General features: G+C 40.8%; 1 protein-coding gene across 1 annotated transcript in view; it reads left to right on the top strand.

The window, feature by feature from the left end:
• GTF3C6 (general transcription factor IIIC subunit 6) overlaps positions 1-18411 on the top strand; it is a 105700-nt gene that overhangs the window by 77842 nt on the left and 9447 nt on the right. Inside the window, exons 3-5 of the mRNA XM_086918877.1 lie at positions 4027-4090; positions 5519-5563; positions 5789-5899. Of these exons, the coding sequence (XP_086775003.1) occupies positions 4027-4090; positions 5519-5563; positions 5789-5899 (220 nt within the window). The remainder of the gene's footprint in view (positions 1-4026; positions 4091-5518; positions 5564-5788; positions 5900-18411) is intronic.

Consider the following 18411-nt stretch of genomic DNA (forward strand, 5'->3'; position numbering starts at 1 on the left):
TTGTAGACTAACACAATATTGCATATTATGCACCATAAAAAACCTTTTATTTAAAAGTATTACTTTAACATGGAGTATCATGTCTTTATAATTTAACAATGAGATTGTGGTTTGGTTCGAGTTGGAAACATTACCTTTCACCACAGCTGTTGATGTAGAGTATGACATTTAAAGACTGGTCTGCGCAACTTTGGAACTCGCTTCCCGGGTCAATCGGAACAATTCAGAACCATCTTGCGTTCCGGAAAGCCATCAAGACCTGGCTTTTTCCAGCATAAGGCTGGTTGTTGCGGTTAATGTCCAGGAGTTGTTGGTCTGCGCTGGGACACTCCGTTGCTGGGGCAGCCATGCGCGTTATAAATCTAACAAATAAATAAATAAATGGTCTACAAGTTGGCAGACAGATATCCCATCTACCTTATTTCAAGCGCATTGTATCCGGTGGCACTAACAATAAGTTGGACGGTATATCTAACACATTGTCATCGAGTAACCTGTGCACTCGAGTCCACGTAAAGCCCTTATACTTAAAATGACAGATTGCTAAATTATCAGCATGCATGAATGTGCCCCAACACAAACTTTGTGATATGCACCAAAAACTGTCTCCTGGATACACTAATTGATTAATTAAAATAGTAAATTATCTCAATCTTCCAATATCTGAGAAATTAGTTTGGCTAGATTGAAAGTTCAAAAGTACATCTTTTAAGTTTTATTAAAACATAATTACTTTTAATGAACGATATACATCACTTTTAATAAGTAATATAGGAGGAAATGTATTTCTTAAGTTAAACTTCAGAACAAAAAATTCATGTAATTCACATTAAAGGTTTAATCCAAATTTAAGTTCATACTGTTGTAGCATTTTTATTATTTTGATCTACATTTAAATTAAATGTACAAAGTTTACTTATAGTAATTTTTAGCATTACATTTGTTGTCGTTGTTTTTTAGTTTAAAAAATGTTTTACATTTTCCATATATGTTACCATGTGGAGATCACCGGCCCAACTGTGGAGCCCCCCTACGGTAACGTGCGCGGAAATCTTTACAATTTAATAATGTCAAAACAATTATATTCAAAATATTTGTATGATTTAATCTAATGTAAATACATTTTACTTATTTATTTTAAATGGAGAATTGAATAAAAAGTACTACTACACTATTGACTTCATTTGAATTAAATCTTTAATGAAAGTATAATACATTAAATTAAAATTATTTTTCTGAAGTTTAAATTAAAAAATGAACTCCCACATAAGTTTATAAATGTGTTTTTTATTATGCTTTAAAAGTATCCAAATGGATGTATATAATTAATTAAAAGTCATTTAAATATGTTTTATTATAATGTATTGTTGCATTAAGTTTTACCTGTAAAAAAAAGTTAGTAAAATATTATAATTAAATTACAATGGTCAAGTATTTCTATGAATCATTTTAACATATTTATTTATATTTTTAGCTACTTAAAATATTTTAAATTAATGTAACATTATTTCCGAAGGGGGATTTATTTTAAGTCCCTAATTCCTTATGTTCAATCCGAGACTGCTTGGCCATATGTGGAGCTAGACTTACTCCAGTTCTGAGTAAGTGTACTCTGCAACTATTTTGTGTCCTTTTTGGCTGTCGTAACTATAGAAGCGCAGTTTGTAAATAGCTATGAGCTTACTGTTTTGTGGGTGGGCTGACGTCCCAATACTCCCAAAACTCCTCCTTAATCCTCTCTACACCCCTCCCCCTTATTTGTACATTTTAACTAATTCTCAATTCACTCCTGTGTCCCTTCCACATTTACTTCTGAAATGTATACTAACGTGCAGTGATCACCTCACATATAGGTAGAGAAATGGCCGAGGCGTACATTCCGTACCTAGGTTTGTGAATAGCATATTGTGGTACGATTTGTAGTACTACACATCATACTCAAAATGCAGTTTGTTAATAGGCCCTAACTGCCTAACTTACAGATTTTTTAAACATTAAAAGATCTGTAAGTTAGGCAGTTAAGAATACGGGTGTTTTTTAGTAGGCAGTTCTCTGTTTTCTCTTAGACTTTATGAATATATTCAGTATCAGACTACCACTTTACAGAAAGCTAAAATATTAACTTTAGTCTTCCCAGGTTCTTCCTTCCCTTCTAAAATTATGAATGGCTCTTTCATAAGAGCAATGGATCAGTATTCATACAAGTACTCCCAGCATCAATGGTACTAACTATTACGATTATTTTTAATTTTGCCTAAGATACATTACTACAGTAAAGAGATTCTGAACTGCAACATAATTCTTCCGTAATGTGCACGGCTGTCTATTTACAGTCCTTGCCGTCTATGCCTTGGTCTCCATTTCTGTTGGTTTTATGAGATATGCAAGGCTTGTAGTTGTATGTTTTGCCCTGCATTTAGCATTGGACAAAAAGGAATGCCTTATTTACCTTAGCCTGTTGGTTTAGAGAGGATAATAAATCTCTAAACACGTCAGAAACAGAAGGATGATTTGCTCTGCATAATAAAAATAGCTGTCATTATATGCTGTCTGGCCCAATTCTCGAGGAAAATATTGCATCCACACCTAAATTTCATTCCCTGCTTTACAAATTCAGAATCTACAGAACATTCTGTGTGGAGATGTTACTTATATGTGCAGGATTTCCACAAGATGTGCAACCATGGAGTGGAAAAGTGGGTATTCCTGGGTAGTAGGCATTGCTAATGGGATAAAAATCCACAAAGACCTAAGGGCCTCTCGCAGTGACGCAGCAGTGGCGGTCCACCGTCTGCAGTATTATGACTCTCACTGTCGAACGGGCGATGGAACGCTGCCTGTGCCAGGGAACCATCGTTCCTTTGCACTAGTGTGGTGGAGGGACAATGTAATATGCTGAGCAGGACATGTGCAGTCCCACCCAGCATATTACAAATTCCTCCACCGCCTGCCTTTTCAGGTTATTGAGCCCGCCATGAAAAGGCTGGCATTGGGGAAACTTCATAGGGATACCTTCAGGGGTGCACAATATGTGTCCCCTGTCTGATTGCACTCCCCTGTTCCATCACGGCATGGACGTCACAGTCCATGGCATGTTGGAACATTTTTACTGTTCCCATTGCGGTGCCCTTTTTCAGGGCACTGTCGTGGTAAAGGCAAAAAGACTGTCTGCTTGCACAAGTTGAACTCGTGATCAGGTGGGCGGTCTTTGTCCGGCACAAATGCGCAAAAGTCGTAATTAGCACGTAGTTTCTTCATGCAACGAATCTTTGCAATACCTTTACAATCTTCCACTTCCAAACTTACTCTTCGAGTCAACCAACTGTGGAAAAGTGCAAGCAACAATCCTGTTTTGCGGGGTCTTCAGCAGAAGGGAAAGCTTTCGCATTCAAATGTATTTTCTTTGCGGAGAAAATAAATAGCTGAAATTTCACATTAATCAGTTATTATTTTCCACTATGGGGACAATCAGCAAGCTCTGTACATTGTCACGGTAACTATAATATAATAGTTTTCTCTGGCATACTCGGCTCCAGTTTGGTTTAATGCAATGATTGGTGTGTTTTGTAGACTATAACCTACACTGAGTCAGTGACCTAGAGCACTTTAGTTTTTAATAAATTAAATACATTTGCTTTATTGGCATACTTGTTATCAGCGCCATTCGTTTTCTTACATTTTATTGTGGTTTTGATGCCTTACTATTGCAACTGAAGACTACGATTGCTAGTATGTACACATTTATATTTCTTGTTCATCAGAATGCTTTATTGTGCGAAATGTTTGCATTGTTTTGTAAACTGAAAAGTCAAGTGAGTGGTTTTATGCATCAAAGGAGAGCGAAATAAATCTTAGAACTGCTTTTTAGATTTCTCTGTCACATTGAAGGGTCATCTTCGTAAAGTCACTGTGGCAGGAGATTGTACTAATTTTCGGATAGATAATGTGAAACCATCTCTTCTTTCTGATGGGTCTTGCACACTTGTGCCTCCGAGTAAGAGCCATGTACTGCTCTTTTATTTGCAGGGAATAGACACAGAAAAGCCCATCTTACAAGTTGACAAGTATGTCTTTGCTGGGGAGTATTCAGGTATGAGAAAATTACAAATGAAAAGGCCTCTCTGCCCTTCCAACCTCTTGTTTTTAAGACATTTTTTTAAATGATTTTCACAGAAAAGAGAAAGGTCATCACATGTGGCAGAATAGTAGGTAATATCTTGTAATTCACATTAGTTACGTCATTTACAGTCAGCAGCGCCGCAACAGGCGTGACTTGTGCAGCACGTTACGTTGCTAAATTCTTGGCTCCTCTCCCATGTCATACTGCAGCTGCACTTGTCAATGCAATGGTACTTCGCCCAAGGACACTTTACTGAATTTATCTGGATCCTCTCCAATTTTTTTACACTCCTAAAATAACTCCAAATGACATGTTTAAGGTCGTCACCATAATACATAATAAAAAATGGCTGTTCTTTGCCAAACCTGCTTGCTTGTCTCTGTTTAAGAACACCTTAGTGCACACAAATCATCAGTGTTGGAACATAGAGCAAGAAACTGATTTCCCCTTGAACTCACAGAAGAAATAATGTTTTTGGAATTTTTAAGTAATGTGAAACCTACCTATTTTCCCAACGAATTTAAGTTACTCACAGGTTGTCAGGAGTGTCTGATCAAGCGTCCTATTTAAGTGCTTTGGCTCATAATAATGTGTGTGCTCTACATTAAAAACTAGAGTTATTTGACGTCAACGTGCATAATTTGTGTAAAGTTGCTGTGTTCCCAAGTTTCTTGGATGCTTTTACAAATACGTGGGGTATAACTGATGCACATGTTTGAGTTGAATACCGACTTAAAAATAATAAAACATTTATGCTACGGTTTAAATTCCGCAGCTAAGGAGATCCAAAATATGTTTCCTGCCTCTTCAGTGAACTCTTGAGTTGGTGGTTGCCCCTTTTCCAAGTTGGGAGATACCCACTAAAACCTCAGTTGGCATACTTGTTAATCTGAGCAGAGGTTGCATTGGAATTATTTATGCATTTATTTGAGGAGTTTTATATAGCGCAAACATGACCCTTCAGGGTATCAGAGCGCTATACATATAGAGGCTGATTCCGATGCAGGTTGGAAAGCATTCCCACCCAGTGCCCAATTATGATGCGGTTAGGAACATGTGCTCCCATTGAAGTCAATGGGAGTCAAAACAAATCGTATCTGGAAGCATCCGGATGCATCGTACTTGGTCGGTCGGACTCTCCCGATTCGAGTGGGTGGGAACCATTTCCAACCCGATTCGGTCGGGAAGCATTTCCAACCCTCATCAGAATCAGCCCAATAGTAGTAAGGTCATACATACAAGGGAAACCCCAAAAAGGAATATGGAGCTTGATTTCCCCTCACACCTTAGAGTCACAATAAGAATGTGGACAAAATTTGCTCATTTTAAAAGAACAATTATTCTCCCTTCAGACTTTCATTCGTTTCTCATTCACTGGTGCTTATGTTCTTTTCACAGATACTCTAGGCACCTGTGTGATCTTTGAAGAAGATCCAGATCATGGTAAGCATCAGTTTTCATCTGAGTTTCACCGCCAGTAATGCCTTTGCCTTCACTCCTTTCAGTAGATATTAATGGTTACTCGTAAAAATAACATTAATAAATTACTTTTCTCACCATATTCTTGCAGCTGCATGCCGTTTTAATTAATGAGTGCCACCATTAAGCTTCCCAACGGTCCTCATTTTCCCATCTTTTAATTTGTTCCCATTTTTGCTTCCTTTTCAGTGGAGAATGAGGGCAGTGCACCCCAGTTGAAATACAAGTGTCACACTATGAAGAAGCTGAGCATGACACGGACATTCCTAGTGGAGAAGAAAGAAGGCGAAGAAAGCTCAGGTCTGCCTCTGTACCCAATAATATTTACTTTGATTAAAAAATTATGTTTGGCATGGACTGGGGTGTGAACTTGCTCAACGAGCGTTTAGTTGTCATTGGCATTAGGGTTGGCATTCTAATCGAGCTACAGACGAGGTCAGTCATTTATAGGGTACACTATTCATCCTCAATGCTTCTTAACATTCAAACAGAGCATTCAAACGGGGCTCTTGTGACAGCCAGCCGCAACCCCTGCCAGTTCCACCCACTGCACAGCAGCCTGAGTGCTACTCAGAGCCGTTGAGACAAGCTCAGATTAGAGCACTTAGGGCCATATGTAGGTAATCTACATTTACAGATTCTAAAATACCGAATTTTACAGATTCGTATTTTAGAATTGGTAAATGCTATGTAGGAAAAAATTCGGTACAGTTTACCGAATCGGTAACATTCGGTAATTACCGATTCGGTATTTACCGATTCGGTATTTCCCATTTATTCCTATGGGTCTGGAGGCCCATAGGAATGAATGAGAATTACTGATTCGGTAAATACCGAATCGGTTATAGGGGGAAGACTTACAAGGGTGGCAGGGTCTCACATTGGCACCCTGTTGCACCCCTGAATAGTGCATGGGTACACATGTGGCACACATACATGGCCTAAGGGCATGTATGTCTGCCACATGGCACTTTTGGAAAAGCACAAATTTGCTTTTTCAAAGGTTTTCGATATTTACCACCAATTTGTAATTGGTGGTAAATACCGAATCCTTAAATGAAAAATGCACTCACTTGAGTGCTCCCTACATTAAGGATTCGGTAATTTACAGATTCCTTAAATTACCGTTCTGTAAATTACCGAATCCTCAAACCTGCCTCCTACATCTCAAATGCCCAATACTGGTCGGTATGGCCGAAATTCGGTAATTTCGGCCGTTACCGCTGGGCTACTTACATCTGGCCCCAAATCGCTACTTGGCTTAAAGCAATAGTCGTTATGACTATAGAGTGGATACTCCTCATCTAAAATGGCAGCCAAGTCAACCTAATAACGCGCTGGCAGGTGTAGGAGCCTGCAAGGGAAATCCTTCCTCCAGAAGGGCGAGCACCACTCAATTATTCTTCAGTTTGTGGTAGTCTGAGAATGTGCAGCAAGTTCTCCAAGTATTATTGCACCCCTGTTTGTGCTGTCTTGTATGTGCTCACACTGCCTAGTGTGTCCCAAGTTACCTGGAGACACCATTTGAAGCAAGGGCGCTGAAGGCACTATGATGGTTCCTGACAGCTATATGCCAGAGCACTCAACAGTGTGCTAGGTGCATGCCCAAAGTCAGCGACTCCACTTCTTGATGTGACCCCCAGTATAAAGCCTTCAGCCAGCTACCGCCACGAAAAGGGAACTCTCAACCCATTGCTCCTGCCCTCCCACTGTGTAACCCATGGTAAATTACAAATAAGTTGTAAAGCATGTTTTCCTTTCAATTAGTAACTTCTCTTCTAGAGGAAAAATTCCCAGAATCTGTTGACGGAGCCTGTCCAAGAAAGTCTGCCGAGCCTACAGAAAAGATTTATAAAGGTTATGCTCTGAGATCAGATGTACTCATATCTAAGGCTCCTGTAATAATCAATAATGTAGTTCCTACAGAACACTTTTTTGTATCTTCAACAAGGGAAATTGATGTTGATACAAACAGACAATCTCACCACAGTGTTCTGTACCAGAAACTTAGAAAAACAATTTCCCCAGTCTTCTCAAAAGAAGCTATGATAATGCACCCTTTGTAGATGTTCGTACAGTAAAGTCACACTTTCCCGATGGTGGTATTGTTTGGTTTTAGGAAAGAAAAAGCAACTGAAACGCACAAACATGCAAGAATGATATTTAGGTCTGGCATGTCATCGCCTTTTTTTGATGCAGATGAATTTTAAGAGGAGATTGAGTAAAGAAAAACAGTGATGTTCCGCTGAAATTGGTGTACATCATAAATGTGTAATCGTTTTTCAATTAATTTTGCATCAGCTGAGAAGAAAGTGACTCCCAAAAACACAGTAGAAACAGAGACTGAGCTTTAGCAGAAGCTAGGAATCTCAGTATTAGATCACATGATCTTACAATGCTAACTCAAGACTATTGACTATAAAGTATTAATTAAGTCTAGGGAGTGACCAAAATCCCACAGTTCAAACTTATTTAGAACTATGTGGTTTTCAGGGCATCTCTGCCTTGAGTAAAGTTATTAATTGATGATTCTTATAGCACAAACTTTACAAGAAGTTTATGGTAAGATAACTGACTGAGTCAAGTGCTCGTTACTAACATCATTGTGTGGCCTGCAGGTCAACATCTGCAGAAGGCCAACTCAGACACTCATAATTAGAGCTCTCGGTTTTATGGTATTTATTTTTTTGACATTTATGTCTGTATTTATCCATATTTATCTATTGGCCATCTCTTTGGTATTGATCCATATTTATTCTGTGTATAATAGGATTGATAAAATTGTATATTTCTACATTTATTTAACTCTTAGACGTGCACTCATACATGGATGCCTGTCGCATTTAAGCAAATTAAACAGCCACATATAACAAAACAGTACACTCACAGGTACATATTAGCCTTATATTACAAATATATGTTAATGTGTGCCTGTATTTAAGGAAATCTCATGCTGTTATTAACTTCCCAGGCTGTCTATCAGCATATGCCTTGAATTCATGAAAGACAGCAGTGAGAATCTCTCACAAGAAGCCCCATTTTTGCTTTTAAAAATAAATACAGACAGGAAACACATTGTTTTCTGTCTGTATTTAAATGTAAAACTCTGTAAACACGGAAAATTGGGAGCCTTATTAATAAAGTCGATGAATTGAGTACCATTAAACTATAATAGTGATGGGATTTATAAACAGGGATCCGAAACTGCAAAACTGTGGCAATAAGTGCTATTTTAAAAAGCTATGATCATTAAGTAAACATTTCAAACAAAACAGTTTATTTATTTGAGTTTTTTATAATGCAAACTTGACTCGAAGGTATCAGAGAACTTTACAGAGTAAGCACCACAACAAAAAAATCTATATCACGTAATTGACCTGAAGGTATTATAGCGCCGCACAGAGAAAGCATAGGAACATGACATGAGGTACATATAGAATAGATAAAATATAAAGTAACTGTGAAAAGAATGAATGGTTTACAGTGGGATATGTGAGCAAATAGCAGCAAATACCAAGTTATGTAAAGCGTAGATAAAAATACAAAGCATGTGTAGACATTAGGGTGGGGAGAGTAGGTGCATAGTCCTCCCCGAGGTGGTGAACATGGCAGCTTAGCACTCACGATCAAGACATCTTAGCACTTTACAGAATAAGCACAACAACAATAACAGGAGGTACGTAGGGAGTAAATAAAAATATGTAATCACAGTAAAAAAGAGTAAACAACCTACGGTAGAATAAATAGACAGAATAGTAGCCAGAACCTGAGTTACATAAAGTGTCAATAAAAATACATATCAACAATAAAGAAAGAGGGGAAAAATATAGTGTAGTTAAGAGTCCGAAGTAGTTGTGGAGCGGGATGCAAGGGTAGGGAGAGTAGATGCACATTTTTTTCCAGAGGTAATGATGCATACATTTATGCTAGGGGTGTAGAGTACCACAGACCCAAGACTCAGGCTTGTTACAGTGTGGCTGGGGGCAGTGGACAGAATGGCCTATATTTCAATTATAAACTCTACATAACCTATCTATTGGCAGACATTAATAACATGCATTTTGGAGAAATAAATCCGATATCACAAGAGCAGCCAGAGGCCAAGAAATCTGTGAATGTTGTACTGTACAAATACCAGGGACATACTGGAAATATGAAAGCTCAGGCAAAAATACTCAGCAATGTTCTACATCACAGGATGCAGCAGCTAAAATGGGGCCACTGTGCTTTCACAGCAGGATAATGTTAGCTCTTTCAGCTCGTATAGGCACTGAGAAAATGCCAGAGTAACAGAAGGTCCAACCCTGACAAACACCATGCAACTCAATACATTTCAGCGTTTGTAGAAAAATCATTCCTCCTGCTTACTACAAAAACCAGTGTTGTACCAAACATTGTGCAACTGGATCATCAGCTTAATCCCTATTATACATTTTTGAAAGCATCCAAATCTCAGCCTAGGGAACCGTATCCTAGGGAAAATAAATATGAAGGTAAAGCCGAGATGGAAGGGAGACAAATTTCAAGAGGATGCGAATTTCAACAACAAACTCAAGATTAAACCAGCCGCCAGCACCACTACTTTACACTTTTCGCAGTATGATACACTGATTAGTTATTGCTGCGTCATTTTCCCTTGGTACATGCTGAGACTGGACGTGTACCAGTGAGTGTCCAAATGTACTATTGTCTGGATCCCTAATGCTGTTTTATTTTGTCAGAGGCGAACATAGATCATGCGTGCGCACCATAACATAGGCCTGTCTCACAGATTGTGGTTGTGTTGGACTAGGAGGAATTCCCGGGTGCTACCTTAATAGTGCTGGAAGGCTACCACCTTTACCAGGAGTTAAGCATCACAAGTGCAGTGGTGGCAGCATACCATGTAGTGATCAGTAGTAGTGAACAGGACCGTCGTACCAGTAGTGACTCTGTGTTGGCTGTTTGTGTGCCTGGTAAGGGAGCAGTACACGGATGGAGCAGTACTATGCAGTGCATGTGTGGTTAGTAAACATTCTAGCTGTATTTATGCCGGAGAGGAATACATGACATGAATGTAGTGCTGTGCAGTGCGTGCACATAGAAAGCATGTGGTGAAGTACAATAGATGGAGGGTGAAGTCTTGTGCAGCACTCACATAGTGAGTGTGTGTGCTGGCAGTATGTGTGTTTTAAAATAATAACGCCTGGTTTAAGAGAAAAGATTCAGTGCTGAACAGTGTGCACAGACTAAGTGTGTTTGCTGTGTGCATGTGTACACGTAAGGTATTAGTGCTGGACAGTACGTGTGCTATGAGTGTACATGGGGATCCTGGGTTCCATTTTGGGAAGGTCAGACCTACTTGGGTAAGACATGAGGCGGAAATGAATACCCCCAGACAGAGTTGTGGATTACTCATTAATGTGAGCTGGGTGAGGACTCACTGTAGGGAGAATGAAAAGACTTTTCTTTGATTCAATGATAGATCACAAGGAAGGAGCCTGAACACATCTCAGGAAAGGTGATGGAGCTGATAAGGGAATCATAAAGAGTAAGGCTGATGGTATGGGATTAACCTTTCGAAGTACATATAACTGTGACTGACATCCAAGCGTGAACTCTGGTCACTCTCTTCGGAGTCCTCCCGGCTGTGACCGATATCTTTCATGAAGAAAGATGAAAAGGATAAGTGCCCACTTGAAAAGAAGCAGAACCCCAGCATAAAACTTCAACGATCCAGACCCTAGATCACATTTGGTGTCGGGAAAAGGATTATAAGAAGGGGTAGTTGAGTCTTCAATCATTTGTCTTCTGTCAAGCACCCAGATGAGCTATGTGAGAAGGGGAAGCTTTGCAAGACTTCTGCCTGTGAATAGGACTGGACCCCATAGCCTGCTAGTCTCCCTGCTGAGTTAGGAGACATCACCCAGGGAAACCAAGACCACCTGCCCTGGAATGGCGCACCACCGCCTGCCTGCTTGCCAAGACCTGTGTGCCCTGTGAGGAAGAGGAGAGCATTGGAGGGAGCAAGGTTCAGTGGGGAGCCCTACTGTGAGGACACTCTGTGTGAAGTATGAGGATTCAACTGTGCACCCATCTGGCCACCACCCATGGTCAAGATTGTTTTTGGCGACCCCCCCCGTATGCCTGGAGAGGGTGGTCCTTGACCGAGTCGTGTGTTGAGTGCCATGCAGGTCGTGCTACACCTGTATCACCGCACTGCGGTAGCCCTGTATGCCAGAGGAGCCACCGGTAGAATGCCATTTCAAGGAGTGCCAAAACATGTGACCTTCTGGGCTAGGGTTTGAAGTGTCTGTGCCCATATCACCACATACCGTGGCACCCCTGTATGCGAGGAGGGGCGTCGCTACCAAAGTTACCAAAGGATTAGGACCACTGCCCAAAGGGGAGACTGAGGGTAAGGCTCGCAGGTTGTACACGCACTGCGAAGGAACTGCCCCTGACTCACTGCGAAGGCTGCCGGACATGCTGTGGATGACGTTGCATACTTGCTTACTCCAACCGGGAGCCGAAGAAAGGATTCCCACCCTGTTGAGCAAAGTCAACTTACTGTATCTTGCAGGCAGAGAGCTGCTTCTACATCTGAGAGACTTCTAGCAGCACCGCTCAAGATAGAGAGCCTGTGCCGCCGTGTGGGCCACGATCAGCCCGACTTTGCTGAATTGAGCAGGACTTGCAGTTGCACATTGAGAATGGGTAAGAGGTGAACAGGGCTAGTTGGGCCCTAGGGACACTCTGCTAATGGTGCTGCCACACCATAGACCCGTGGTTCCCAAACTGTGCGCCGCGGCGCCCCGGTGCGCCGTCATGAGGTGCCAGGGGCGCCGCGCTCACGTTGTGGGAAAGTGAAGTTTAGTGAACAGCTGCCCAGTGCAGCCCTCAGTGGCATCCTCCCCGCAACAACTGCCAGCAATGCAAATTCCAGGACTAAATGTGCCCATATGTCCAGCGAGCGCGAGTTAATCTTTAACACTCACTCCGTGGAGCCCGCCTTTTTACAGAACAATTATTAATCAAACGTCATCCCGATCTTCGCACAATTGTTTTACACCCGTATCACCAACATTATTGTTACAGTAACAATAATGTCGGTGATACGGGTGTAAAACAGAGGTTGTGCGAAGATCGGGATGACGTTTGATTAATAATTGTTCTGTAAAAAGGCGGGCTCCACGGAGTGAGTGTTTTAACTCGCGCTATCTGGACATAGTATTGGAATTTGCATTGCTGGCAGTTGTTGCGGGGAGGATGCCACTGAGGGCTGCACTGGGCAGCTGTTCACTAAACTTCGATTGTTTCGGATCCCGTGTAAGTGTGATGGGCCTTATCGTAAACTACAACACTGTGGTGACAAGTTAACCTCCCCAACACAGTAAAAACCCACGTGTGCCTGAATGAAGAAGTGGAATATTCGGAGTGCACATCCACAAGTTGCTGGGGAAGTAACCGGATTTTCTTTAATAAATCTATGCCGGCATTTGCAGAAAGTGTTTAAACTTTACGTTAATTGCCCCTCTGCTTCAAAGTACGTTGGTGTTGAAATTGCCATGGTAGGCTTGATGGAGTGGATGGGGGATGCACTCCGAGGTAGTTCGGCCACTAAAGTTCCGTCCACCGTTTAGGATTGTTTCCGACGACTAATACATTCGTCTTTTTGCCATTCCGTTTTATGTTACTTGTGGGCATCCAGTCTGTTACCTGTTTTAGACAGGAGTTCAGTTAGTTGGAGGTTTCCCTATTTCTGAAGAAAGAGATATGCTGATCTCGATGTAATCTGTGTAGGATACTAGTGCGACACCGAGTTCTCGCACAATCTCTGCTAAAGGGAATCACATATAAGCTAATGTGCACAGTTAAGAGTATAATTCAGAGAAGGGTTGTTGTGCAGAAGAAAGCTTAATTGAAAGGCATCTGTCTTAACTCTGAGCTTCACAGCACCTTGCATAGGCATCAATTCACCAAAATGCCTGCAGTTAGGTAAGTAACATCACACATCATTTGAGCTTTACTTTGAATCACACACACACAGACACGCACATGCCTAAACATACACCCACATTTTTCACATTCTCAGATAGACAACGTCACCTAAAAACATGCTTACAGCATACATTTAAAAGCATTAGTTCTTACCTTATCTGTCAGATGGCGTCATATTCCACCTAATTATACTCCATTTTTTTTATAATACTAATAATGAATGATATTATTAACTATTTGTGTAATAAACTTTTTGTCAGAAAACCATGAAAATGGAGCTCCAAACCACGTCCATTAGGGTGAGCTGCTTCTGTATTTCAGGCACTGAATTTGCCACCTATTTAGGCCAGGGGTTGAAAAGGCAGTGGCAGGGGTTTCAAAGGGCAAGACAGGGCTCGCAGCTGTGGCTTCTGGTGACCCCTAATTTCTTGACGGTGAATATAAATTCAACTTGAAAGACAGGTCTCTCTTCTATTTCTATGCTAATAAATTCTTTCCATACTCTCAATATGTTGCATCTGAGACTGTCGGTCCCTTCAAGTGGTTTCATTTCATGGTTGTGTTGTTTGAGCCTTTGAATTCTGTTTGACAACTAAAATCTGACAGCTCACCTCTACTTCTATCATCAAGTGTCCTGAGGAGTTTGTAATGGGTGTTGTTTTACATCTTTAACTGGGGGAAGTTGTAAGGCTTCAAAAACTCAACTTTTAGGCCTGGGTGCAATAGGAGTCTGTAACTTTTAAATAAATAAATAATGAAAGGTGAGTGCCCCCTTCTGATTCTGCTTCACGTGCAAACTGTCAGCAGAGCTGCCTCATACACACACCCCTAACTCATTTTACTCAGGTAGGACCAGACGAGCTTTTAGGCGCCTCAATGTCTGAAAATGACTGCACCTGAAGAAAGGGGGTGTGGATACAAAGGCTAGTATCATGACTGGTAAAAAAAAAAGGAAACTTGACTGAATTTACACACTAAAAATGAAACTAATCGTATATAAGAGTTCTGAAAGACGTAAACAATGTCCCATCGTCGGGCCCTTACTTCAAGGACATGGCTGCAGGCTGGAGAGTGTACATGAACTCTCTGGTGGTCCAGCGCATTGGATTTATGGCTTGCTAATTAGGGGTGATAAGGTGAAAAAGAGAAATAAACATCTTAATTCCAGTAGTACAGGCGTCACAGTCAGTTGTCACTTGGAGCCAGGGATCTATCCAATTAACATTCCCCCTACTCTGGGATACAGGCCATTTTACCAAAGGATGCTCACACATTCCAAAGATGCCTTCTTGGTTGTGAGATAGAAGAAGACACCTGCCACAAGCCTGCCACTATTATTTTTTTATTTTGTTACAAATATGATTATAATACCTTAATTGCATCCCAATTACTTTAGGAAGCTGACCGGAAGTACTCCAGAGGTCGTGCTTACACCCCCTCCCACCCACCGGTAAAAAAACGGTGGGGAGCCACGGCCAACTGCCAATTAGGTCAAGGGAGCCACGGGTCAAAAAAGTTTGGGAACCACTGCCATAGACCCTTATGACTGCATTCTAGAGTCACAGGGAGAACTCTTGAGTACGCCCTAATAGTTTACATTTCCTGATGCGGCTACCAATGAATGTGGAATAACCCTCAACACATTACATGAATAAGGGTGGGACAGGGATTCGCCTGACAATTACTAGAGCCCTGACCTCCAGGGGGTTTGTGTTGTTGCTTCTGAATGTCATACTTCATTGCATGCATAGAGTTAGAAATAAAATGCTACTGTGATGCTTCTAACTTTGCTTGAGTTGTACACTCCGACCCCCTATTGTGGTGTTTTCGGTTATTGAGATGCACCTTCTCCACTTCATGGTTGGTCCCAATTACCCACTATGTCGTCATCCTTTGGGTACACAGCTGCTGTTCCAGAATGGACCTGTCATGTTTCTTATATAAACATACCCAGTTGCCAGAAAATGTAAACACAATAATGTAGCTATAATAGGTAAATGTAAATGTGATTCCGTCTCTCACACACCTCTCCGCTATATGTCATACTTTAGTGGTGTTTACTGCTGTGTGGCAAATTTGGAGCACAATTCCAAGACTCGTGAAAACACCAATATTCTGGGCAGATACACACTACTCTACCAACTACGCCTGACCAACAGAGTAGATACTAAGCTGTTCAGAAAGCAATCTCATACTTGCTGGGAATAGGAAAGCTCTAAACGAATGGCAATTTCATGCAGTATAAATAGTGGGAGGTCATTTAGACTTAAGGGCAAAATTAATGAACAGAATCTCACTGGCACAAATACAATTCTCACCTTGTGATCTGAAAATTTGTTTGACCAAGTTAGCAGTTTTCTCACATTTTCAGCAATAAGATCTCAGTTTTACAACTTTATTATGGCTGGTAATAAAACTGATGTATAAACCCAAACTAAAGCAGTGAGCTTTCAGCTCCTAATTAGCAAAGAGCACTGCAAAACCCACTAAGTTCTGCATTTATAATGTAACTTCTGATATTGTTGGCTTTGCTAATGTTTGCTTGTAATGTATTGTTGAAAAAAGTATTTTAAAGAATAACTGCAAAATACTGGAGGAAAAGCTAGTACTTATTTTATAGTTTCCCAAAGCTATACTTTGAATTTAATGTTTTTATTCTTCTTGAATGGCTTTGTTTATTTCTCAAATATGTTTCACTGAGAAAACTCTAAAAAGAATTAAAAAAGAATAAGGAAGTGACGGGATGTAACACTTGCAAAGGCCTAATTTATTTTCTACAGGACTCATCCGTTTGGCATTCAGTAGCAGTGTATGGACCACCATGCGAAGTGTCACACAAGTTATGCCTCAGATGGCTGCTGTCTGAATGCAGTAGATGGCCCTTTCCCCAGCACAGTAAAACCTTTTGTGTGATAAAGCTTGTGATTCCATGCAATCTGTTAAATGCAGGATATAAAACAAAAACAACTCTTAAAGTTTGTTCTGTCACCATACCACAGCAAATACATTCCTGTTGCTGGTTATTTTCAGAGAAGCCAAGAAGGATCCGGAGCACCACAGAACAGAGAGAGGTTAGAGGGGGTCGTATTTGAGGATGTGAACAAACAGCACAAGAGGGACAGACCTAGAAAATACATGCACTTTCAAGGAATGATGAATGTAAAAAGAAAAATAGTGGATGCAGTCACTTAAAAGAATTGTTAAGAGGCAATGCTCCAGGAGATGGACAAACACAAGAAGAAAAATGCCAGCCATCTAATAGCAAGTTAGTTCACAAGAGTGACAATAAAGCCTATCAATGGTAAGCAATTGGTGGGTTGTAAGTCCACTGTAAGTACACGTTCTTCAGAGACAAAAAGTAAAGTTATACATCTATGCCTACGACATTCAGTTACTGTTTAACATCGATGACTCACCAGAATCCACTGAATTCTTCCCTAACTTCATGATCGTTATGCGTGACTGGATGAATTGCCATCAACTGAAATTGAACTCGGATACAACCGGGGTGGTGATGGTTAAAAACAACCTGTAATGTTGGAGTCCATCTTACGGGCCTCAGGGGTTGCCCCCCCAAACCCTCATCCGAAAAACAGCGGTCCAGAGCCTTGGCATACTTGTTGATGAAGACTTCTCAATGAAGCTGCACATTGGGGCAGTGACCTCTTATTGCTTTTTTCAGCTTTGTGAAATAAAAATCCGGAAATTCTTTTTTTTTTTTTTTAGGTCACCATCCAGTTTTCACAGGAAGAGATTGGGTGGAACCAGGTTTGCTGTGCTCACTCTTGGTGTTTGGAACTCAGCCCCTCTCAACTTGAGAAACGAAACCCCCTACAAGCATTTCAGAAACCTCTTAAAAAACTGGCTCTTTAGTCAAGCCCATGATTGATGCCTCTTCACTTTTCCTCTTGTTCTCTCAGCGCCATGAAACCTCTTTAGTGAACGTACACTTTAAAGCTCCTTGTAACATAACATAATAGTCAGTCTTTCGCAACCAGACAGCTGGCTTTGTCTGGTAGGCAAGACCTAAACAAGCATTAAAAATGCAATTGGTCTCGCCTTTCATTAAGTTAACGCCATTTGCTTCGCCATACACTACCATTAGCAAAGCAAATGGCTTTAACTTAATCAAAAGCGAGACCTATTGCATTTTCAATGCTTGTTTCTCAATGTCATCTCTCTAATTCACCTGTCCCCAACCTCTAGATAGTAGGGTACAAAATATTTTACAATTGCATTATTTCTCTTACTACCATTAACATTCTCTTTGTGAGTTATCATTAATTTAAGGGAGTATTGACAATCAATTGTGATCTAACTATTCTTGTAAATGTCTACTTACTTGTCCTAATGTACTCATATGGATGACATGCTGGGGTCATTACAGTCTGCACATATTGTATACACTTGGATGTTCTTTCATTGTTTTGTTCTTTCTTAAAACATTTTTTAATTCTTTTAAATGCCTCAGGATTCTCACACTAGGCGATATCATGCAGGGTCTCACCTCAAATCATTTCAACATCTGCAAAACGAGTTTCAGCAACACAAGTCGCAGTTCTACAAATATCTACAGATGAGGCACGCCCTGACCCCTCTGATTCATCCGCTGGACAAATTTCCAGAATTTCACCCCCTAGAGGGCCGTCTACTGATGAGAGACCTGGTAGCACAAAAAATACGACAAATATACAAGACCCTAACAACTCACACCCAAACCACATTACACAAGACCAGGGAGGCATGGCCGATAAATTTGCCAACCATGACGGATTATGACTGGACCGAGGCCCTTTCCAATCCCCGGAGTGCTGCTGTTTCCACACAATACT

The sequence above is a fragment of the Lissotriton vulgaris genome, chromosome 1_1 (genome assembly GCF_964263255.1).
Source record: "Lissotriton vulgaris chromosome 1_1, aLisVul1.2, whole genome shotgun sequence".
In the NCBI taxonomy this organism is placed as follows: Eukaryota; Metazoa; Chordata; class Amphibia; order Caudata; family Salamandridae; genus Lissotriton; species Lissotriton vulgaris.